General features: G+C 39.2%; 1 protein-coding gene across 1 annotated transcript; it reads right to left on the reverse strand.

The window, feature by feature from the left end:
* Nucleotides 1-9,149: 9,149 nt before the first annotated feature.
* On the reverse strand, nucleotides 9,150-24,391 carry RFT1 (RFT1 glycolipid translocator homolog; the record flags this gene model as incomplete). The annotated part of the gene is made up of 13 exons (XM_080350584.1): nucleotides 9,150-11,771; nucleotides 12,595-12,844; nucleotides 13,366-13,471; nucleotides 15,707-15,851; nucleotides 16,908-17,038; nucleotides 18,373-18,423; nucleotides 18,699-18,777; nucleotides 19,664-19,798; nucleotides 20,757-20,858; nucleotides 21,432-21,621; nucleotides 23,535-23,651; nucleotides 24,128-24,213; nucleotides 24,338-24,391. The coding sequence occupies 13 exons, from the start codon at nucleotides 24,389-24,391 to the stop codon at nucleotides 11,607-11,609; spliced, it is 1,611 nt and encodes a 536-aa protein (XP_080206710.1). The 3' UTR covers nucleotides 9,150-11,606.
* Nucleotides 24,392-25,019: the final 628 nt, after the last annotated feature.

Raw genomic sequence — 25,019 nt, forward strand, 5'->3', positions numbered from 1 at the left:
AAATTTAAAAAGAATTGATGACTATTCGATGCCTCGAGTGTCTGCAAAACCTGAGGGCAAACAAACCATCACTATCACAAGAGGTTGCCAGAGTCTTTGTTTTCTGTGTGTGCGATGAGTTTCCCAGGGATAAGTATCATGTAGCACTATTGCTACACTCAGAAAGTGACTTTCGCATTTTGAGCCCCTGGCCCAATTAAGTCACATGACACATTCAATTTACAGGACAGCACTGACATTACCAGCTGATATTTTCAAGTGAGCCAGTTAGTGTAAAGATGGACTGGTCAGCATTTGAAGCTCAGCAAGTCAGGACTTGAGGAAAGCTACTGCAAAGTCAAAGCAAACCAAGCTCAAGCGGGATTTTTTTACTAGCACAGCAGAAAAGATGCTCATTTCTGGAGGCTCACTGCAACTGCAGCCCCCAGTGCTCCCTTGGGAGCACTGCATCCATATTTCAAATCATTACTGCAAAGTAAAGAATCATGATACTTTGATATGGTCAGTGGCCCAGAGAGCCACAGGTGTCAATATAGTCTTTGTAAAATATCTCTTCACTATGAATCTTGCCTCCAAGGACATCAGAACACTTCCTGCCCTCAGCTAATGTTCACTAGAAATTACATTTTAAAATCGTTATTAAAAATACAGAAAACGGCACCATGAAATGGAAAATACTTAATATTTATGCATCTTACATTTTTTACTGCAGAGAATTTATTTTTATAGTCGAGGTTCCCTGATAATGATCTTGTAATTTAATAACAAATCCTTTTCAATGTTAAGAAGGATTGGATCTGCTGAAGTCCCACATGACTTAAACTCAGACACGTTAACTCAAAGAACAACCAAAAAATCCAGAATCTGCAACATGCTGACCTCTGCCTCCATCCTTACCTAACACAGGTACAGCAAACTGCCTTAGCAACTGCTCCAGCACCTGACAGCTTCCACCAGCGTTCCATCGCCCTGGGGATTTATTTCAGCTACTCTTTAAGTCACAAGCTCCCAGCTATACCACACTAGACTGTATTTTTGGCAGGCTAACTAGAATTCTGTTTATAAAAGCAAGAAGAGGTGAAGGAATAAGAGAAGGAGGATTGCAGAGGGGAAAGGGACAAAGGAGGGAGGGAGCAACAAGAGGAAAGCATTGTTTTAGTAAGTAACAGGAAAATGCAGAGCATCATTTGGATTTTTTTTCTAGGCTGTAGATACACAGATCACGTCTGTTAAAACAGCAGCATCACTGTGAATCCCAGCAGACACTACTAGACATTACCAAGCGAAAAGCCTGTTCTCCCATTAACTCTCCTCTATGTTTGCAGGACTATAACTTATTTATTTGCTGTATCATGTACAGATTTTTAAAAGGAAGGTATTCTTTACATGTTTTTTCTCAAAAACAGATTTTAACCATAATCCAGACCATGCCATCTACAGGGAACTGTCACTCCTGCGCTGTCAGAAGCCATGGTTTGTGTGAAATGGATAATGCTTAGAGCTGATTAACAAACTTGTTCTATTTCATGTATGACTTATTTCTATTGATAATATTTTGAAAGATAAAACAGGTAGCAGTGAACTATCCATGTGAAAATACCCTTTTTACACATCCTCTAAGTGTACCAGGGCTATAGACTCATTTTAAGGAAATATGACTAGTAACTTAAATACCTTTTAGGAAGTTAATTTGACTCTGCAGCCAGCACCATAGTCTCCACATTCCAGTGGCAAAAGCACTTTTGCCCTGTTTATCCAAAGAAGCCAGAGTAAAAACGAGAATGCACCTGGCAGGCTTCTGCAGGGAGCCCAGGCAACCTGGAAATTACACCAAAGACCACAACAGGCAGAGAATAATTGTCATTCTAGGAAAAAATACTTGTTCAATTGCTTTACTGTTACTAAGGCACTAACATTTTTGTCAGAGAAACTGAGGAAGTAGTGGTGTTTTGAGTAGCGGGCACAGCTACAAAAAGTAGTGTCATTAGGAAGAATGAAAAAGCTACCGTCTGTCTGGATACCCACGCTGGCCTGTCAGTGACCTGATCTGCTCAGCAGCGCAGAGCAAAGCACTGTTTTTCTGGCTAAGTTTATTCCTATGTAAAATGGGCGACCACCCTCGGGGCAGGAAGAATTCCCCATGCTGTCATTGTGGCACAGTTTGTAGAATCAGAGAATATCTCAAGTTGGAAGGAACCCAGTAAGGATCACAGTGCTCAGCTCCCTGCCTCCTCACAGGATTACCTAAAACTATGACTAAGAGCATCATCCAGACATTCCTTCAACTCTCACAAGCATATTAAGACCGACAGAAATAAGAAGTTCCCCAGAAGCTCCAAGTAGTCACTACCACTTCTTGTTTTGCAGGATCACAGCTTTATTTGAGGCTGAAATTATCTTTGTCTGGTTTTAGAAGAAGATATGAAAAACTGGACAGGATCTAAACAGGTAGAACGTGTGTCCGCTGGCATCAGTGCTTCAAATAAACAAGTTATATACAAGCTTTTCGCAATGATTTGAATGCTTCATCTGAAAAACAAAACAAACTAAAAAAACCCAAACACCACCACAACCACAAAAACTAAAACACATGCAGAGTAAAAGAAAGATTTGTATTGTGATGCCCTCAAAAAACTCGAAAACGCCAGAGACTCCCTTGTCTCTGACACACAAAGGCAATCGCCCCAAGGTCTTCCTTGGTAAGAAGTTGTTACCACAGTTACTACCAGCCCAAGGAAGCACAGTACAGGAATCAAAGTCAATTTAGATTAGCAATAGCGTGAGGGGGATTAACCAAAGCTAAGTCCAGGGTGAGAGCCCTTAATGTCTCATATGGATTGTATTAGCTAAAAATGAAATCCAAGAGCAAATGTAAACCATGCCAGGAGTTGAGGAAACCTTAGTTACGTGCCTCCAGAATACTGCCTGTAAAATCACTGACAACACTGAAAACACGGTAAGAAAAAAAAACAAACCATAAACCTGAGTTGTGGAGATCAGCAGGTGGAAATTCTATCAAAAAGAAACAGCTCCACCTTATGTTTGAGCAGCATGAGTATTTTGCTCACTTACCTTCCAAGCACACATCCAGGGGAAATCCACCTAATGCAAACCATAGAACAGTGGTCAAAAAGGTATCACTACAGCATCTCTGCTTTGGAGTTTTTTCCACTCCAGTGTTCACAGTATTACTGGTTGTAATAAGCATGCTTTCCACAAAACAGATGTTGTGTCATGACCTCTTTGCTTTTCCAGGCTGAATGCAATGCCAGCAGTGAATTTTCTAGTGACAAAACAACATTATGTTCAGCTGCAGTATTTTTCCACCTAATTCAGAGCTGCAAGGGAAAAAAAACCCCAAACAAAACAAAACCAAACAACCAGTCAAAACCCTTCATAAATTGTTCAGAGTTACCAGGGAACGAGTTTTAGGTAGCATATTTCAATTCAGGTGACAGAATCCATTTGTTATTGGAAAAGTATATTTGCTTAGCACCTCCTGGCTTTGATCCTTTCTTTTTCAGACTTCAAGCACCACATGATTTGTAGAATTTATGAGCTAAAATTCATGGCCAAAACAGGGAGTTATTTTTAAAATCAGCCTTTGCTTTTTCTCTGCTGTGACCAGATGAACACCTTCATACCTCGAATGCAAACATTTAAGTCCAGAATTAGGTAGTGAAGTCCAACTGATGGAGTCTAAACCTTGTTCAGAATTGCTATACACAGACTTTGCTCAAATACTACTCAGCTGAAGGATGAACTGGAACACGCATGTAAACAGTTCAGTACACAAAAAGATCTCCTTGGGGTCCCATGGCTCATACAGCAAAAGGACTTGAAGGAAAACATAGATGGCATCAAGAAAGAGCAAAGAGTGGGAACAATGAGACATAATATACAGTGATTTTCATTTTTGTTGTTGTTATTTTTTGCCAAGATGATACTGTTGGCAATGGTTGGCAGTCAGTTTATCAAAGAACCAGTGTATACCCGTTTGGGGACAGTCTGGAGGGGAAAAAAAAAAATAGGGAAATGCAATGAATTGTTTCACTTGCACAGAAACGAAGAAACTTGTAGCACTCTAAAATAAAAAAAAAAAATCAGGCTTGGTTTGGCAGAAACAATACTGTTCAGCAAATGCACTCTATATAGAGCCTGATGCAATTTCTCAAGTGATCTAGAAGGAAGTAAGGAAAACGTCACTCCACATGTATATCAAAAGAGCAGCACATTTTCACATTATAACCAGTGTGCCATGGCCCACCAGGAGACGCGGAGCACTACTGCTTCGGCCAAAGGTTATCACAGTCCCCTTGTCTAATCCTGACTTTGCAAAAGTTGTCACAGTCATAAAGATCCTTTGCACCTTGTCACAGAGACAAAACAACAAGGTTACAAGAAAATAACACGTCTAGTTTTACGAACTATTTCAGAGGTGAATTTGCAAGCTACCCCTGGCCTTGCTTAAGAAATGGTCTCCAGAAGGTATTCAGAAGAATGGCTACCTTAATATTTATAAATACATCAGTTCAAATTGGATTTCCCTGATGCTTAACGCTTGCTGAGTAGTAACAGAAACACTTCCTTTGGTCTGTGATGCCCTAACACACATACACATAATTGTTTGGCATACATGCTTACACTCATCTGGGTGAAATGCATTTGGCAGTCATTGCATGTTATGATAACCTACCCAAAACCATCAGCAGTTTGTGATGGCAACAAATGGCACAAACTTGATAATGGTTTTGACGTTTGGAAACAATTATTCTTGTTAATGGCCAGGTGATTTATTGATAACTGAAATACGGCATGAAAACATCTATTAATTGCAGTGCTAAAGGCAAAGGGTAATTGCACGTAGTGACTTGCTCAAGTTCTGCATGAGCAGTTACAACTTACATTTGTGCTTTTTTGCTTCTTAGGACTGTAAAGCTCATTTAATTTTTCTTCCTTCATAAAGCTTGTTTGTATCCAAAGGACGCCTTCAGCTAATATTCCATGGCAGTGACATTTTTAACGATAAGTTCATACTCCATCACTGGTGCTTGTCATTTCTAATGACAGAGAAATATTATGCTATCATTGAAGAAAAACTACTGTGTTGTTATTGGTATTATTTTTTAATTTGATGAAGTTATCTACTGAGCAAGCCTCCTACCTCTGTAAGACATTAATTGCATCCAGACAACAAAATTCTTACTCTATTTTTTTTTCCCCTAATACTCTAGACAGTAACCTCAAATAACATCGTGATCTGCTTAAGTCTGTTCTCCATTTGCTTAACACTCACTGGTTCCACTTTTCCCTTTCCAAACAACAGATAAGCTTTGTCTTTAGTACAAATAATTGCTACGGCAGTATTCGAATACAGCAGGCCCAGAACTACCATGTTTTCTTGGCAGAGTTTTTGCTCTGAACTCTGGGAGCTTGCACAGTCTTCCTGTCTAAATCCTGCACTGCCAAATCCAACCACACCTTGCTCTTCCTGCAATGCTCTCTTCAAAGACCAGCTACCAGGCCTGGATACTGTGCATTTGTTTTCAGTTTGTTATTCTGCTTTCCAGCTCTCACAGTCTCTTTCACTCACAAAACCTCACTTACCTGCAACTCCCCATCAATTTGCAATCCTCCCTCTGAGTCATTTCATTCACAGAACTTTCGCCACTTACAAATAAACTCCACAAGAACATATTCAACTCTAAAAGGAAAATCATATATTGGTTGAGATGCACAAAACCATTGGAACTTAATATGCCATGAAGCACAGTACATTCACAAACCCTTGGCGTCTCTATTAGCACAGAGCTCAGCAGGGAATCTGCAGCTCCCTGAAACGAACCTTTGGGACTCCCAAGTTGCCATCTTCCAACTCTGTATTTGCATGCAGGAATGTATACCTGTACGTGGTTTTCCTCCGGAATCCTTGAGCTGCTGTCTCAAGAAAGCAACCCTAGTTTTCTTATCCTGCATGGCTTTACTACAGTTTTTCACAGCTCTCACAATTTTTCCTTAGAAATACGAGCCAAGGTGCTCACAGCTGTGCAGCATGAGCCCCAGTCCATGGGCCACACCACCTGCTCTGTATTGCACAGAGGAGGTTCATGCAGCCCTCACCCAACCTTTCTGCACTGAGCAGGATGTGAGCGAAGCTCTTGCACTTTCCTGGTCCTAGTGCTGTGCTTCAGCAGAGCTCCCAGAGGAACCTGCGCAGAGCTACTTGAAACAAGCTCAGCTGAGGGGCGAGAAAAAAAACACTAGAAACATCCGTACAATTCTGATGGAACCAGAGTAAAACCCAGAGTTTCCACAGGCTAACAGTCAACCTCAAATGGGAGGACTGTTAAAGAACATTATCGCACTCTTTTCAAGGAATAAAGAAATAAAAGCTTACTTGACTAGCAAATCAGAATGACAAGCAGTCTGTAGCAAAGTAAGCTGTACTTCATGGGCATAGTTTGCTTCTTCCAAACATGTTCTGTTATAGTACTTGCTTAGAAAAGCACTTCTGCAGATATATACTCAAGAGTTTAATTTGCAGGGACAGAAATGCATTCAGACACGGAAGCAACTCAAAGACTAAAGACCTTTCCTCAGAGGGACACTCTGCTCCTCACACACATACTGTACTCTGCCACATTTCCCTTCTTCCTTCCCTCAATACCATAAACCCCACTCTCCCGAGAGACTGCTAAAAATCACTACACAAATAACATAAGGCACATAAGTGCACTTTATGACTCTCGTTTTATAAAAATTCCCAAAAAGCCCTTCCATTAGGAAAATATAAGTACTGCCAAGTCAAGCATCCAGAACCAAAACGAAGCCATAATTCAAATTTTCTGTGCAACCTTCATTTGCTCCCTCCTCACTCCCTGCTTTCAGGGCTTGCAAGTTGGCCATAATAAAACCTCCAAGCTGACCAGTACACTCCTCATCCCATTCTAATGCAGGACTCTGGTGGGCCACCACAATTTTACATTAAGACTGACTAGGTTCATTTTTTTTCAGCAAATAAAGACAAGATATTTTACATAGAGGAGCTGATTGTGAATGGTTTGTGAACAGATTAAACAAAACTGTCAGGAAGGTGGGAGAAAAAATAAAAGGAAGGAAATGAAGATATTAACGAGTGATCACCAGGCTCCTTTCTCACAGGTAACAAAACTGTGCCTCGGCTGCTTTGTGAGGCACAAGCGTCTCTTTGGAACAGCATCCATCCAAGGTTTCACACTCCTCCCTCTCCACAGGAGACACAAGGGAGCAGGTCTGAAACACTCCTGCATTCAAGGAAGTTACGGGTAAAACTCTGCAGTCTTCTCCCAAGCTCAGTTACATTCTTCCCTTTATGAAGGTCGCTCTCCAAAGTGTATCACAAAGAACAAAACATGATTCTTGTTTACTAGCAGATTAGAACTACTCACACATCTGTTTATAGACTGCTGCCTCTTTTTTTTTTCCTTCTTGTCACAACTTTGTTTATTTCAGTCTTCTTAAATGGGTCACAGATATAACATGTCTGTCCTCCTGGTGACGTTCCTTTCCAGTTTCTCAGTTCAGCAAGATGACATAAGTCTTTGGAAATAAGTCACGCTGAAGACACGCATACCTGGGAACCACAAACCCTAGCTGGCAAATCAACACACTGAGGTCTGTGAGATGCTTGCTTACCACAGCTAAACTGGAAATCTGACAAAACAAAAAACAGAATTGTAGGGGAAAGGTAAAAGACAGGAAAACCAACTACCGTACCTTAGCTGCACACTCAGGTTCCAAGAACAAAGCTCACCATGGCAGTGTGCTGCTACAGACAGCCCAGCTGCACAGGGCTCATTCCTCCTTCTAGAGCACAGCAGGGTAACACAGGAGCCACAATTCACATCCAAACTAAAGAGCACAGGCATCTTTGTGTGCAAGTAATCCAAACTGCAACAGAGACAAGTACCTCCTAGCCCTGCTGAGTTTGGATCCCCCAGCTGCTGAGGCTTTTCCGCAGCCTTGCACTTATCCATGGCACAGCTGTACATCAGACGTGGAGAGCATCGAACTTCAGTTTTAGCTTATAATGAAAATGAATAGCATTTACATCGCACTGTCAGAATGCAAATGAGTTATGTATTTTGCGTTGAACAAAATCATTACATCTCAGCAGATCTATTGATGCAATTATATGGTTCGAAAAGCCTCAGATCCACTCTCCTCAGTATTATCTTTAAAATAAGAATAATTAAACCACAGAATTATGACATTCAAACAGCAAGACATAAACAATTCCACAAAAATAATTTCAAAGTTCAGATTTCAGCACTGTCCAGAACCCAGCAAATTAGGCCTGGCTGACCTCAGGGTTCTCACATAACCCTTCAAACAAACAGGTCATCACCTGGCATGGTTACTGAACTGCTGCCAGTATTCCAGCTCACATCTGTTACTTTTCATGACTACTAAAGCAGATTAACTGTTCATGTCTGAACTTCTAATTTCTTTTCAAAAAAAAAAAAACAAAACAACCCCCATTTCCCCCCCCCACTTCTTTACATACAAATAAAATCTAATTCTTTACAATAGTAGAAAAGAAGAAACAGTTGAACAATTGGTTAGTACCTAACACTACTACTGCCAGTTGCAGCATAATTCAGCCAATAAACTTCAATGAATGTCAAGTTTGCTCCTGGCCACTTAAACGGCTTTTATCACAACGCTACAATGTTTAATATCAAACAAAGAAACCTGGTCATTGCCATCCAAATATACATGTCAACAAAAGCAAAGAGAAAAAAGGTGACTAGGATACCACTTGTTAGAAAAATACTACAGTAAATATTCTCAATGTGTGTGTTAGGAAATGGCTTGTAAGTTTCTATGTTGATAAACTAATTTCTACATAGAAGATCCTAGAAAATCCAACCACATTTAAGCATCAACTGTACCAAAAATACAAATAAGCCTCAACTGGAAGACAAAAACAAAATATAAGGGAAATAAATTTTATTTGATGTTATCCTATTATATAACCATTTTATCTTACAGTTGTTTGAATGTCATTCATCCACCTACTAAAAAAAACCCACATCACATGATGTATGAAATTGTAACTTTCTCCAAAGTAAAACAGCTTCATTCTCCTTTGGCTTAAACTAACAGATTTCAGAAAATAAATGCAGCACAGCTTCACGAAATTTACAGACAAGTACCCCATTGTGCCTTTGACAGGCAACTGCCAACAAAAGGGAAATTTGGTCAAGTTCAATCTGAATGTGACAGTTCGTTTTTTAAAAATAAAGCAATTAACCACTTTCACATTAAGGATCACGCAGATAAATAAGAAACTAGGAGACAGCTTCAGATACCCGTCCCTCCTTGCAGTTTCTTGCCACATAAAATATATTAAAAAACGCAAACAAACACACCACTACAAAACCCAGCCAACCATCATTGAACTGCTTACAGATCAAGTTTAAGAGAGGAATGTGCCCTTACTTTGCAAAGGAGCAATGATTAAGCCACCTTAATGTCTTCCCGCTTCATAGAAAATCACATTTTCACTTGTTGAGGCGCAAGAGATATTTATAAGCCTTTCCAATATGAAATTAAGCCAATTAGTTTAAAAATGTGACCTCTCTTTAAATGCATACACAGTATTTATGCTAAAAGATGAGACTAGACAGCTCACTATGTGAACAGTGAGATCCCACATCAGCCTATTTATGACAACACTTGCAGCAGAAGTAATGTTACTATACAGCTGGGATCAGCAGATCAGACAAGACAGCAGGACGTCAGGCTCGTTTTGTACAAAAAACTCTTCAGTCTTCAAAGCACTGTAAGTGCAGGGCTATACCAAATCTTTCTCTGCAAGAAAACTCAGGAGGTAAAAATTCAAATAGCAAAGAACTAGTAAATTCACTTAACAGGACAGAAAAATGTAGAGTTTGTTTTGACAGATTTCATAAGTTCAGAAGAATCAGCAAGTCTCTATATCACATATCTATATCACATATCACATATCTTCCAGCCAGGCTATGGAAACACCCCCAGCAGCTGAGGGAGCGCACCTTTCTTTTCCTCTGTTACATTCTGGGTTCTCTGATAATGTTTTAATCACCAAATTCTCATTTAAGGTATCTCTGGTGATAATCTCTAAGTGAAAATTAAGGGTTTAGAAAATGTTTCTAACAGAACCAAACCAAAGACAATGATACCAGAATGCACTTTACACTTGGAGCTACGGTTGCCACAATGCATGACAGTCAAGTATTTTTTAAGCCATCGGAGGATCTGCAGAGATGCTATATAAACTATTATAAAAGCTTCCAACTGTATGTGTCTGAGCACACATTTTTAATCACTTGACATGTTTTGGTCCATCCAAACACTGCAATGGAACACTGATAATTATAAACCTGCCACTTGTACCTTGTGAAACTGCCAAATTCAGATCTTAGGCCAGCAATAAAATACACTATTAGTGAACCTAACATAGCCTAACATCTAATTTTACAACTTCTGAATGTCCACATTTTCAATGATTAAAAAAAAAAAATTCAAAGGTTAAGACTGAATAAGTACCAAGACATGAGGTAAACTAGTTGCAACAAATGAAGAATTATCTACCCAATAATGAAAGTTTAAATATGCATAAATCCTTGAAAGAAATCTTGTTAAATATATTTTAACATTTGACTTCACAGACAAGATAAAAACATTTTTATTGAGACAATTTTGCTTGTGCCGGGATTTAAAATCTCAGATAAAACCAAAAACAATGGAATGAAAGTAAGAAGTTTTATTATGATTAACCTCTGGAACTTCAGCATCCAAGTGACTGTACTTCACACCTTCTCTAAAACACTGCTCAAAGCCCCTTTTCCTTTTAGCTGAAGCTTCAGAGTATTTTTGACAAATCAATCAATACCCTCAAAAATGAGTGATAGGAATGAAATCATCTTAGAGTTACTAGACATATGCTGTGTATTCCATTAATTTCCTTGTAAACAAAAAACCTCCTGTTCACCACTTCAGGCTTCAAAACCCTGACACCTTAATCTCCCTGCACTGCATCAGGTTCTGCTTCAGGAACAGTTACAGTGCTATTGGTCCTTGCTCTAGTGGTTTCTTCAGCTTTTGTGTTGTGGGTTTGTGTTTGGGGTTGGTGGTTTGGGGTTGTTTTGGTTTTGTTTTTTGTCAGACCATTTATTTTCTAACCAGTTAAGCAGCCCACCACGGCAAATACGGGCATTCTTAATTACATGTTAAGATGTAAACCATATGACTCCTCTGCACACATACCCCATTGGTAAGAATGGGCGCTCTATGTGAAGTCTACCAACTAGGTTATGTCAGAAGGGTGTATCGTAGCTCCGCATTCATTACCAAAGAGGCCTTTGAAGAAAAGGTTAGAAAAGAATGATGCATAAAGCGAAAATTACTCATCTCTTCACTGTTCAGAAGACAATAATATCCAGTTGGCAATCTTCTATATTGCCACTCCAATAACAAGAACTCAAACGCATGTGGAAACCCTTCTCCATGTAGATCTTACGCAAAAAAAATATAGCCCTTTACTGCAAGCATGTGCAAGAATTGTTCTGCACATGAGCATTTCACGTTCCTTTCTTCATATACCGGGAGAGGAACTGGCTTCTGACGAAGTGGACCAGCTTGGTCTCTGTGCAGAACATAGTAATGACAGTTGCCGCAAAGCACAGAGCCCCCACGCTGATATGCGCCAGCCTCGCCATCCACCCCTTATCGCAGCAGAACATCACCTAGACAAAGGAAACAAGCAAGTGCAGAAAAACTGGTCAGCACAAAGTGGATTTACTGCCTCAGTACACAACCAGGTCCAACACCTCTCTCAACCATGCTAACACCACCATCAAGCTGAGTGTGGTTTTGCCACATGCATTGATCCTACAATAAATCGTCCTGGGTAGTCACAACACTTGCCTTCTTAATAAAAATTCTGTCAGCAAAAAACGAGCACTCAGGTGCCTGATAAGTGTGGAAGTTACTATCACATGCAGAAATATGTTAATTGAGATATTAGGAAAAGTCCGCTGGCGCTATTACAAAAGTCTGCTTCTTTGCAGTAAGCATTAGGCTATTTTCTAACAAAACCCCACTGGAAATCTCCCATTCCAAAACACAAAGCTCTCTTTCCCAAGGAGTGTGCATGAGTACAGTCTTGTAGCCTGAATAAATATAAAAATCGTGCTCTCGGCCATTTTTGTTTCTGTTCTTGTTTTGGTTGGTTTTCTTCTATCACTTTATTACAGCATTTTTACTAACAGTTTATTTGCGCTACTGCAAAATTTCCATTATGAAGAACTAAAGACATGGATTTATCTACAGGCAGCAGAAATGTGTTAAATTTTATTTTACTTGTGGGATACACCTTCTACAGGTGGCAGAATTAACTTTGTATCAAAGATAAAATCTCTCATTACTGTATCTTGCCTCGCCTGTAATGGAAGTCTTCCAGCCTACCCTCATCAGCCTTTTTTGCTAATGACATCTCTGCACATGGACACAAAAGTCATTTGGCATTAACTTTCATGGTGAAAACAAGATCTGAAAAAGGACACTTACCTCAGAGAAACCAGTGATTACTCCACTTATGATATAAACGAGCAACAAAACTGGTGAGGGAAGCAAGCCTGCCAAAGGTCGGTAGGTGCTTTCTTTGAAGTAATCGTAGATATAGTGGGTGCTGTGAGCTATTCGAATACCCATGTTAAAGCAGTTGGCGAGGATAAAGCCGATGCTGCCGTGCCAGTGGGTCAAGAAATAAGAGATGCACAGAAACGTGAAGGACAAGGCCAGCATAACAAAATTGTACCTAGGAAAAAAACGGCACAACAATGTATACAGTTCCAGTATTTACTAACTTTACCTGTGAAGAAATATCACAATTTATTTTCCAAAATAAGGAACAGAAATTCTCTTACCATCTTCTAATGAAAAAAAAGACAAATTTCAGAACAGACACGTTAATAAAACAATTAACTGAAAAAAAGGAAAATACATCAAACAAATTAAACTGAGAACTACATTATGTGAAGGAAATTTTATTTCACTCAGCAACCGTCTACTCACTTGAGAAAGTCAAATCCAGGAAGAATGATTAACAATGTAAAAACTTATGGAGTTTTTGCTATTTTATTTTAGGTGTGTATTAAACAAAAATAACGTTCAACAAGATGATGCTTTATTTAGCTTCTTATCCAAACAGTGACTTTGCAAACAAGTTCACACTTTTAAAGGGTGATGCAAGCAGCCCTTGTTCTGTTTCTGTACTGAACTCCAAGTGAACCATATGCAGATTAATTACAGGAATATTCTGCAGACACTATTTCCTACCTGTCTACCTCCTCTTTGCACATCAAAGCAAACGTAAAACATTCTGTTACTCCATTGACAGCAAGAAATAGGACATATAAAGAGTAACATCGGAGGAGATCCGGACCTAAAAAACAATCAGAATGAGAAGCGGATTATTGTTTCTTTTATAAAACCGCATTCTTTTTACACTCGTTAAGAGATAAGTAAGTTGTAATGTTATCACTAATAATGAAAACTTAAGGTCATTTGAACACTTCTCCTGTCTAAGCATCTTGACAAGAACACAAATAAACAAGGCAACATAAAACTCCAAACACCCCAAAATAGTAGTTATTATAGTAACAGAAAATATATACATCAAAAAGAGTATTTTAGTAAAAGATATTTCCTAAATGAAAATTAATATTTATCATAACCCAAATATTTTATTGTACAGAAATCTGTGGAAATTAATCCAGTAGTCATTACGAAGTACTAAAAGAAATAAAATGTACATATCAAACCCAACATTAAGAAAAACAGAAAGGCTGCCCAAAACATTCAAAACTGTGCTAGATGAAAAATGGTGTTCAGATTTTTATGGGTCAGAGATCATTTATACATGACGTCAAAATCCTCCATTCAGACATCAATCTTTTTCTTGTCCTTTAGAAACTATAACACTGGGGAAAACAACCCCATGCTTTTTACCAGGTTAGTGTGCATCCATGAATATTCGTTCTTTCTTGATGGCAGCAATGTAGTTCATATTATTGAGTCTCCTCTGTTTCTGTTCTAAAGGACAACTGCCCAGTGAGCAGTAAATACACTGCAGATGTGGGGCAGAGCTGAAGGCTTTCAAGTTTGCATAAAAACATGAGACTACAGAGCACTTAGAAATTTAAAAAATATATATCCATGAATATCTGGACAAATAAGTCAGTACGCATTCTCAACATTTCATTTTCATAGACTATCATTATGTAAAACAAAATAAAATTACTTGTGAGTCATTTGACTTGCATCCGTATTCCTAAACAGAGTCCTTTTCAGTCAAGTAAGCATGTCTGAAAGATTAACCCCAGACACTCATTCTTGAAGAGAAAGAGGGACAGAAAACATTTTCTTCATAAAAAGTTGGCTGTCGGAGTCCAGAACGGCAACCTTTCACAACATTTGCTTTCAAAATCAGAAACAAATCTAACAGAACCAGCAGAAAGACAACTCAAAACAAAACACTGAAGTTATTTACACTTTTTCTTGGTTATACAGACACAGGGTTTTCCTTAAAATCACTATAGAAATCAAGCCTTCCAAATGACATGTAAGGGGTTTAAAGCAAAAACATGTAAATGCTTAATATTTAAAAACAGGAAAGTGTTCAGGGAGTTAGAATATTGCAAATGATCTTAATAGTGAATAAGGTAATTACAAGTGATTTTAATACCCAAGAGGCCATATTCTAAGGCTATGGTTTGAAGGTGCAGAACTCTGACAGGTGCAGCTTTCTTCAACACAATATCCTGTCACATGCTTTCACCTTCCCTGTAGCTTTCTCCAAATTGTAACAGATGTGAAATGGAAAGCGCAAGCTGCAACTCCCCCTCCATGGCATACACACAAAGTTTCCAGACAGAAATGCAACAAAAAAAGCTCCTCGGAGGAGCTGCTGGATCTTCACCCAAGACAGATCAGATAGGAACCAAGACATTACACAGGGCTCAGCTCCAGAAGGCAGATTGGTTCTTCTAGCAAGACCTACCGCCGGTCAACTGGAAGAAGGCAAGAAAACTCCAGACTACAATTTGTGTGTTTGTGTTACGAAGAAAGAATTAAATGAACATCTACTTTCTCTCCTAAAAATCCAAGGTGACCTACAAACTCCTTGACTGCTTCTGCGGACAGATTTGTAAAACTTACCCCTCAATATGTACAACTATAGCAAGATTGCTACCATCACGTGGTTTAGCACTATTAAAAAAGAAGTATTATTGTTTCTAGGCCAGTTTGTTATACAGCTTGGGTGTAAGTGGAGTGTGAAAAGTTGCTGTTATAAACAGCTGGAGTTATAATTTTACTTCATGGAGTAGCCAAACAATCCTTTAAATCATTCTTTTCCAACAACGTGAAATTGCAGGAAGGTAGAGTCCCAAATCTCATCATATTTCTTTAGAGCTCCTCAGTATATTTTAGCTTCAGCTGACAACATATTAAACATGTGATTACAAAGGCAAGAATTCTGGATTCAGACAAACTAAGTCACTGATTTCGGCAGGATTTTAATAGAAAAAAATCTTCTGCTGATTTACCCAATGATGCACAATAGCTGCAGTTTCTCTTTTTAAAGGATGGTTTCTTTGCCAGTTCTATAAATCTTTACCTGTTCCAGAACTGAGCATTGAGCCTCCATAAATATCCAGAGCCAGCTGAGAATAGGCAAAGCCAAAAACTGTGATGGTGAGGCCAATCAGAAGCACAAGTTTCAACAGCAGTTCTAATACATTTGCGGCCATAGCAACGTCATCCTGAAAAAAAAAAGAAAATTGTAGCCAATTACATGAATCAGAATCCATCTACTATTTATTTTCACACAGAAAAGCTACTTCACAGAAAAATCAAAGTTTGCACAGCATAAAAAGGTGTGAAATTTATACTTTGTTAGTGAATTATCCATACACTTGGTCTTAACTTCCAACGATTTTTATATATTATTCCTTTCTATGTTTCATACATTACAAATTCTACACAAATATTAGCCAAGAACACACCTGTTCAAGGAGATGTGCAAACAGCACTTGCACCTGTTTAACCGTCAGTAAATGGCACGGACGGCACCTGCCCAAGGCCATGGGCTGAGTCAGCGGGAGGGTTGGGTTTTTATTGCTGCACAGGACTGGCCACACCAGAACAAATAACTGGTCAGTTCTATCACCTCTTTATAAGAAACGTTCTTGTAATTCTTCTGATGTAATTTCACTACACTGACTGAAAACTCATAATCATTTTGCCAGTTATACATATCAGGTACACTATGTATAAAATATACATATACGTATGCCATTCTTAGCCCACCAATAACATAAGACATGGGATTTGTTAACTGTGTGTTGATGCGCAAGTAGTAGAATTACTGAAAAAAGTTGTCACAGTATCAGACGAAAGCGCAGGCTGACTTTGTGACTGATCAAGAATTTCTTACCTAGAGCACACACAAATATTACTCTATGAAACAAAGCTCATGTTCGTTTAACCACTGATACTCCACGTACAATTCAAAAGCTCTAAGTCTATATGGAAATACATGGTACAGTAGGGTTTACATCACACAGTTTGCAGCACCTTCTGTTACAACACAAGGCAGTATTATGCCATGGCATATCTTTGTTTCTATTTCATTAGCACTCTTCCTATTTTCTTTTCAGCCCAGCCTCACTCAACATTTTTGTTCTCCAACTTTTCCATTTTAACAGCCTTCATACTCAAATTTAAACATACATTTCTACCAGTGACACTCCTGTGATGCAACTTATTTATAACAAAAATCATGTATTTGATGTGCCATTAATCCAAAATAAACATACCTGCTTCTGATCCTTTACATTCTTGCCTCTTTCCAACACTTTTGCAAAAAAGACATAAAAACTCTCCTCAATAGGCAAGAAGATAAACCTGGCCACCAGCGAACCAAGATTATTCACGATATCATATACACCTTAACAAAAATAAACAAAACAACATAGTAGCAGTCTATTTTTACATGCATTTCAATTTCAAGTCCTTAACAATGACATGAATTCTAATTTAACATTTCCACTGAACAAAGAGAAAACAAGTAGAATTCAGTACAACACTAAAGCAGTATTCCCTAAAAATTCTGACAGTCCCAGAAACCACAGCTCAAAATGACACTGTTTGCTACTCGATGGCAAAGCCAGGACAAAAGCACCAACTACAGAGATGTGAGCCTAGGAACAGCACCAAGTCACAGGTAAATTCCTACTGTAGAGGAAGGTAAAAGTTCCTGATGAATTTCACTGGATGAAAGCAGAAGCATACGGATTTACTGAGAGAGGAGAACAGAGAGCTCTCTCTTCTTAGGGTGAGGTTGTTCTTTCTTTTTACTTTCACTAAGTGGAACAGCAATCCCACAGGACATTTCACCAGCACTTCCGTCCTCTGCAAGATACTGCTCTAAACCTGCTAAGACACTTACTGTACATAGACATGTACACAAAGTACAGTCATTGAGAGCATATGAAGTCAGGCAGAAGTGCTTTACATATTCACTGGGAAATAACAGAATAAGGTTCTGCCTGATTTCATAGGACCTGGAACCAATGTTTCCCAACATTTTGAGAGTACACACATGTTTGTACTCGTTGCCCTGCTAAAGACCCTTCAAGTAAGAGGCAGCTCAATTGTTCTGCAGGGGAGAATCAAAAGCAGCCGCAGTTACAGATTGCAAACACATATACTCAGTATTTATGGGGGAACATACTATTGCCAGTAATTAAATGTAATTCAAACTAGCCAAGAAACTTCTAACAGTGAGTCAACAATTATAGTCTATTTTCCTTCCCAAAGCTATAAAGACCCAAGGTGCTGCCAACTCAGTCATCTCAATGGCTACTGCCACACATTATTCCATAACCACTGAATTCTTTTACAGAACATAATAGAGTTTTGAGATGCAATGTGATAAACAATGATGTTGTCACCGTAACAGCTAACAAAGATTGAAGAGAACAAACAGAATTACACTGAAGACAGGCAACTATAACACAATCAGATACTAATGAAGTTGTTTCTTTGTTTTTAAAAAAAGGAACAGGATACATGGCATCCCGTATCCAATTGAAAAGTTTTGATCAAAAGAAAAAATCCAGGATCTTAAATAAAATTCTCCATAATGTATCTCAAAGTCACAAAAGCTTTGAAATCTTTCCAGATTTTCAAGTTATCTTCAAATACTTTAAGTCATTTTCAGAACCACATGAAGAGCAGTGACTAAGAACTGTCACCATTCCACAACACCATCACACTTACCCTGATCTCCAAAATTTAACACGTTCAAAAAAGTCATCACATATCGTTCACCTGTAAGTTCAAAATAAAGAACTTAAGAATAAGTCCCTAAATCTTTCTCAATATTTGTTCAGACACTTCAAGTATTAAGCATTCAAGAGAAAGTCAAGCAGGCCAGCACCTAATTCACAACACCCTCAAAAACTTCATTCAGGTTGGTAACATTTGTTGTCAGCAACCTCTGAAAGTCACACACCCACACATCCCCCAGCTTTTTCAGGCTTTAAGTCAATTTGATAAAAGCATTCACTAGCCTTTCTCCATCACAACTCTACATCAAACCTCACCCTCTGTCAAAATCTGTTTCAAGAAGGATTGTTTGAAGAAACTCCAAGTCAACCGTGCTTCCTTCCAGTTAACAAAGGTCTGCAAATAAAGAAGTACTGACGTGTTAGAAGAATTATTGAAACTACAGAGCAGAAATAGAAAATATAAAGCCAGTACAATACCCTAGGCTAGCTCTAAATGTACTGATGAGGAAAATGCACAATGTCATAGCTACAAAACAACTAACCTAAAATATTGCTAAATTCAAGCACCAACATCACTCTGATCTGACAAATACTTTTTCCCCTCGCTGAAGATCACTGCTGTTGCAGATGAAGTACCCAAACAAGCTTTCTGCCAAAAGTACTTAGAGACAGGAAAAAAGCCCATGTTGTCTGACATGCCAATAGAACTTCCAGCTTCACTGTAGATATCAATTGTTAGTGCTCTGCAAACTGTCCCCACAAGTCTTGCAATCAATAATCACCTTTCTCTTTTCAAGCTGCAAATCTTTTTCAAAACATCTGCTTCCTCACCTATTTCTTTGCTCCATTTTCTTTTGAGAGGACATCAGAGATAGTGGAGTATCTGTAGGGTGCTGTGTACCACCACATTTATTTTCTGGAAAAGTCCAAGTGCTGAAATCCAGGGTAAGATGCTTCTGGTTTCTTTACTGCCTCAGATCTAGTAACACCTGGTCATTCCCTTGCACACTGCAGATGTTCTATCTCTAGTTAATGGTTTGTGCAAAGATACTAAAAGCCAAGTCAGCAATGAGCCCACCACAACAAAGTGGTCAAGCTCCATAATAAAATCCTTTTCAGAAAAAAAAATTAATACAAACCACAAATACATTTTTTTTAATCAGTCATAACTTCTACAGTGCAGAGATATTCTCAAAATAACTCAACTCCACTATCTCAAACTAATTTTCAAAACTCTCTCAAGAAAAACCTAAAATCAAGAAATAAACTGTGCAACCCACCTCATCTTCCACCCAGTTAGGTAATAGAGCTTTCATTCTAGCAACTGGAAATGACTTCTTTGTTGCTTCAGGAGACCCCAGAAACATCATAAAATAAATTACATAGCACATTACCAGAACACTGACATATAAAAGCTGGAAAGACAGGGGAGAGAAGAAAAACAACCAATGATATAAAATTAACTTACAAATGCAGAATCACACACTAGAATTACATACTAGAGTTCCAAATTCAGAGAGAACAAAATGTAATGAGTAGCCCTTATTCCTGTCAAATTTTAAACTCTGTAAAGACTTCAGTTCCCCCAAGAAGTTGATTTATTTTTTTTAATCTGCACGTTATCATACCTCTTTGCTCTCTATTCTATTCAGTGTTTTTAGAGCAATGATTTAAAGTCCAATTTTAAATCAATTATTCACTCAGTCCAAGAATCAAGTTGACAGAGTAGCTACCATCTACATCTCTTTCTTCGATCAGTTATGAACTAACTACTACAGCCACTGCAAAAATTGAACAAAAAATAATCAAATAATCGTGTTTTTATTTCTATACAAACTTCTACTTCACAGGTCACAACCCTGCCTTTCAGGTGTTGCTATATCCATTCTTCGTTGTGGCAAAGAAGAAGTTTCACTGCACATACATGTTACACATGATTAGCACCTCCTGTTAAGGTGATACAGCCTGATAAAATTACCAGCCTGATTCTAATCTTCTATACAGGCAAATCCAAAGTCTAACCATTCTGAAGCCAGGTGGTAAACAAAGTCCTCAAGCATTTGAAAGTATAACTCATTAAGAAAGAGTCGACATAAAGATTATACAGAATAGCATAACCTCATTTGCACACAACGTACCTTCACAGTCAGAACAAGGTGCTTTCATTCTCATCCATTAAAATGCTTGGGGTCAAAATGCTAAGTCAAGAACAAGTATCAGGAAAATACTGATCACAGGTGCTAAATCTTAAACCTCCCAGAAAAATTTTCTCTCACCTCCTCAAATTATTTAGCAGGCCAAATGTCAAACACAGCAGCAAACAAAAATTCAGATGAATCAAGAATTTAGAGAAAAATAACAAAGGAAACTTACCTGAGCCAAGGAAAAAATGTAGAGGCCCCACTGAGGATAAAGCATTACTAAAATAACCGTCAAAATGCATTTTGACACAACTGAGAGGCTTTCAGCAATTACCTTTAAGAAAGAGAAAATAGAAAAGGTTTACTTTCTGCCAGCTTAACCGCATACACAAAGTACATTAGTTACACACACAGAATTTATGTAGGAATACAAGATTTTCAAGGTCAGTGTGACTTTATCACAGTTATTTTTCTGCTGAGCTGACCATCTCAGACTGTAACTTCTCGGTAAATTTTCTATTCTCATTTCGCAGTTCCGCCATTGTACTTTCTCAGTCCTTTGTATGGGACATAAGGGAGAAAATTTTGCTTGAGACAATCATGTTCTCAATTGGTACATTTCACAATTTCATACCAACAATCAAAATGTAAAAATCGACAGAGTTGTGTACCTCTCCCTCCAATTAAAAATCACAAGTATTTAATGTCACTAAGGTAATAATGCATAAATAAACCAACTTTCTTCCTTTAACAGGTACAAAATTGTATCTATGTTACACCTGAACAGTACACAGAGGTTCATTTTTAAAAAACTTGAGTATACAAAGATCTAGTTCAGGAATTCATTCTTTTCAATAAAGATAATACCCCTCACACACATACATGCACCCCCACATACTCTACTAACCTTAAGTCTCACAAACAAATGAGCTTGTGCTAAAACCCAGAATGGTTCTCCCAGAAGTTCAATAATTGCAGAAAGACCAAATGCCACTACACCAGCCTGATAATGAGGAACCACAGATGGATCAGGTACTTCAAGCAAATGTAGCCAAACTAAGCCCAAGAAAATAGACCAAAAAACACCAAGAGGGACTCTAAAAAGTTAACATAAAAACAATCAATAGATATGTTACTTAAGCAGAAAAAACACCCAAGACAAGTAGATTAAAATTTCACATATTACCAAAATAATTTTTAAAAAAGCCTTGAGAAATTAATTTCTATTATCACAATACCAAGAATACTTTTTTTTTTTTTTTTGTAACGCACATTTTTAAGGTATTCTTTTGCAAGACAAGGAAAACATTTTACTGACTTGCTGATTTTCTACTCAAGAATTTAACATAAGGTCAACTATCTGCATTTCTTGTTGGGGTCAAAATGCTAAGTCAAGAACAAGTATCAGGAAAATATTGATCACAGGTGCTAAATCTTAAACCTCCCAGAAAAATTTTCTCTCACCTCCTCAAACTTATTTAGCTGCTTATTATACTGCAAACCCCTCACTGCTGCCATTTTTGTAGCCTGTGGTTACCAAGGGTTTGGTAGACAAGCTTCGCTGGATCTTGCTGTAACAGAAGATGCCACCACTCCAACTGCTCATCTCACTCCTTCAGAAATCACTGGCTCTCCAGAGAGCAGAGTGAGCAGAAGGAAATGCACGCCTGCACCTCCGGTACGCCAGCTCACAACGCTCCGTGGTAGCTCAGAGCCACTTTGATTAGCGACTGCAGCTAAAAAGCCAGGCTGAGCACAGCGGTGCAGACGTGCGTTACCTTCTGTTGACCCTGCCACAGGAACACACGCTTCTGGCAGAGCGCAGAAAGTTTTAGATCATTGTGGCAGGATCTATTTCACCCCTCCCATTATCACATCTCTAAGGTATTTGAAATCAAGCTCCTAAGGCATATTTCAGATCCTTCAAGAGCATTAATCTTCTTTTAAAGTTATACTTCTCTATGAGAAAAAAAAATTATAAAGTTGCACACATTGTTAGTTATCATTTAATGTCTCCTTGAAAGGCTGTCAAATATCAGAAAACTGATTGTAATAACAGTGAAGAGAACAGATCTAATGCTTAAAAAAATATTAATATTAAGCCTATCCCTGGAAGGGATAATCATGCTTCTTTGTGCCTGGATGCAGATAACGATGCACAACCTCCCATTCCTGGGCCAGATCTAATTAACAGCTGTGCAGTTCCAGAGAAGGTGAGCAGGGTTTTCATGCAGAGGTAGTTTTCCACCACATCAGACAGGTAAACTTACTTTTCAACCCACCTAATTGTGGCTGCACAGCTGTGAGATCTGACTGAGCATAAGTGGTAGGGAAGCAGGTCCAGGAACCAGAAGGGAGAAATAAGTCATAAAATCCACTTAGCTGCAATGTACGATTACACCCTCTGGCTGCAGCTTCACACAGACTCTAAGATATCCACTTTGTCCTATAAACGGCACTGCAGTTGAAAGAAGTAGTGCTGTTTGCTCCCTGTTTAATTCCAATCCTTTCTTTCACCCTTTCATGCCCCTCCTATCCAAGACAAACATTTATGTTTCCATGCCATTATACTGCATCATGGCTTAAGACACCCAAAGAAAAGAGTTTGAGGAAAAATAAAAAAATCTCTAAAGCAGCTTCACAAATACAATCAAGTAATAAAGGAGCAAGACTGAGCAGAGAGAGGGGAAAAAAAGTAAAGGACTATGTATTTGTGTGAGAGGATTTTCCTTTAACAGCTACAACAAAACTGAAACTCCAGGCAAGATGACAGAACAAATGGCTCCTGAGAACACTTTCCCACATGCTCCTAAAAGAGATCAAGTCCATAAGTACTAAAACAACAGGCTTGCCCAGCATCCTGCATTAGTCCCAAAACATGCCTGAGGCTACTAAATGGCCAATGCTAAAATAATTACTTCAGTAAATAAACACCTGCTCTAATTTTGTGAGCACTCAGACAAGAATTAGACATAAGTTCTAAGCAAGTAAATTTTTAAAGGTATCTTACGTCAGCCACAACAGATTAATTGTTTTGGTCCAGTTTTGCTTTGTACTTCCACTCAAACACGCTCTGCGAAACGCCTCCCTGGCCAGGAACACAACTGTTGAATACAGCAGAGTCAGCCTAAAGGAGGTAAAGTACAAAAAAATTATTTCATTACATACTACTTCTGAAATCCTTCATGCAGTAGCATCACTGACAGTTTTTATGAAGAACTGCCTGACAAACAAGTCAAACAAGTATGTGAAGCAAACATGGGGCTAAGAGGTAAGTTATCACCATCTCCTAAAACAGGAGGGAAGTAGTTACATGCAATTATTCCAATGGAAAAAATACTTGAAGCATGCTATAAACCGAAAAAGCATTTGCAAAATTTATTGTATAGCAACAGCATGCAATGGTTTAACACAGAAAACAGGCTCTGTTTCAGGCCAAAACAAACTCGCAGGCATTCAATCGATAACACTCTAAAACACGTAACAGTAAATTAACCAGCGTTAAGCAAAGCGTTATTAGCGACACGCCACGCAGAGCACAGAGCCCGAGCTCCGACACCAACCACCGAGAGCAGAAGCCCGCCGGGGTTCCGGGTTCCCCACCTGACGTTGACCACGCCGAGCAGCTCCCTGGACAGGTAGCGCAGGGTGAAGGCGTTCAGCCCGAACGTGACCGCCCGGAACAGCACCTGTGGGGGAAGCCGCACGGGAAACTCCTGCGGGCCGAGCGGGGCCGAGGCGGCTCCCGCCAGGCCCCGTGGAGGAGGAGGAGAAGGATGAGGAGGAGGGAGGCGGCCCGGGGCGGCCCCGCACCTGCAGCAGGGCGCTGGAGGACGCCAGCCGGGTGGTCTGGCCCAGCACGTCCATGGGCTCCCGCCGGCAGCAAATGGCGCCGTCGCGCCGCGATGGCGTCAGCGCGGTCCCCCGCCTCCGGGCGGAACAGGGCACGGAGCCCGCCGGGAACCGGCTCCGCTCCTCCGGCCTCGGCAGGAACGTGTCCTTCTCAGTAACGCCTCGGATACAAGTGGTTACCTTCCGAAATACTCCGGTCGGCTCAGGTGCCAAAACTAACGTTCAGCGCCAGCTTTCTGTTTCACAAGCAGGAATTCCGCTAGAACCACCCCCAAAAACGGCAGCCTGGCTTATGAGAAAGTACATCGTATTAAATAGCATTGTCTGACAAGCGCTGTTTTCCAGAGATCTCTGAAAAATCTCCATGCGAGTTTCACCAGTTCTTTTCTAAACTGAGGGTAAACCCACCAGTCTTCCCCTAAGTTAAGGAGAAAGACAATCGAAAGTGAGGTACAACACCCTCACTGCTGCAAGAACAAACCATCTCACCTCAAAAAAATAAAAGTGCCCTTAAATAGAAAAGATGCAACTTAAGTTGCATCAACAGTCTTGAATATAATAGTACACTGACTTTAAGTCTTCCAAACAGGTAAGACTTCAGACTCAGTGTAAATCAGCACAATAGTTCCAGACTATTTCAGGT

This window comes from Nesoenas mayeri (assembly GCF_963082525.1).
Source record: "Nesoenas mayeri genome assembly, chromosome: 10".
NCBI classification, from domain to species: Eukaryota; Metazoa; Chordata; class Aves; order Columbiformes; family Columbidae; genus Nesoenas; species Nesoenas mayeri.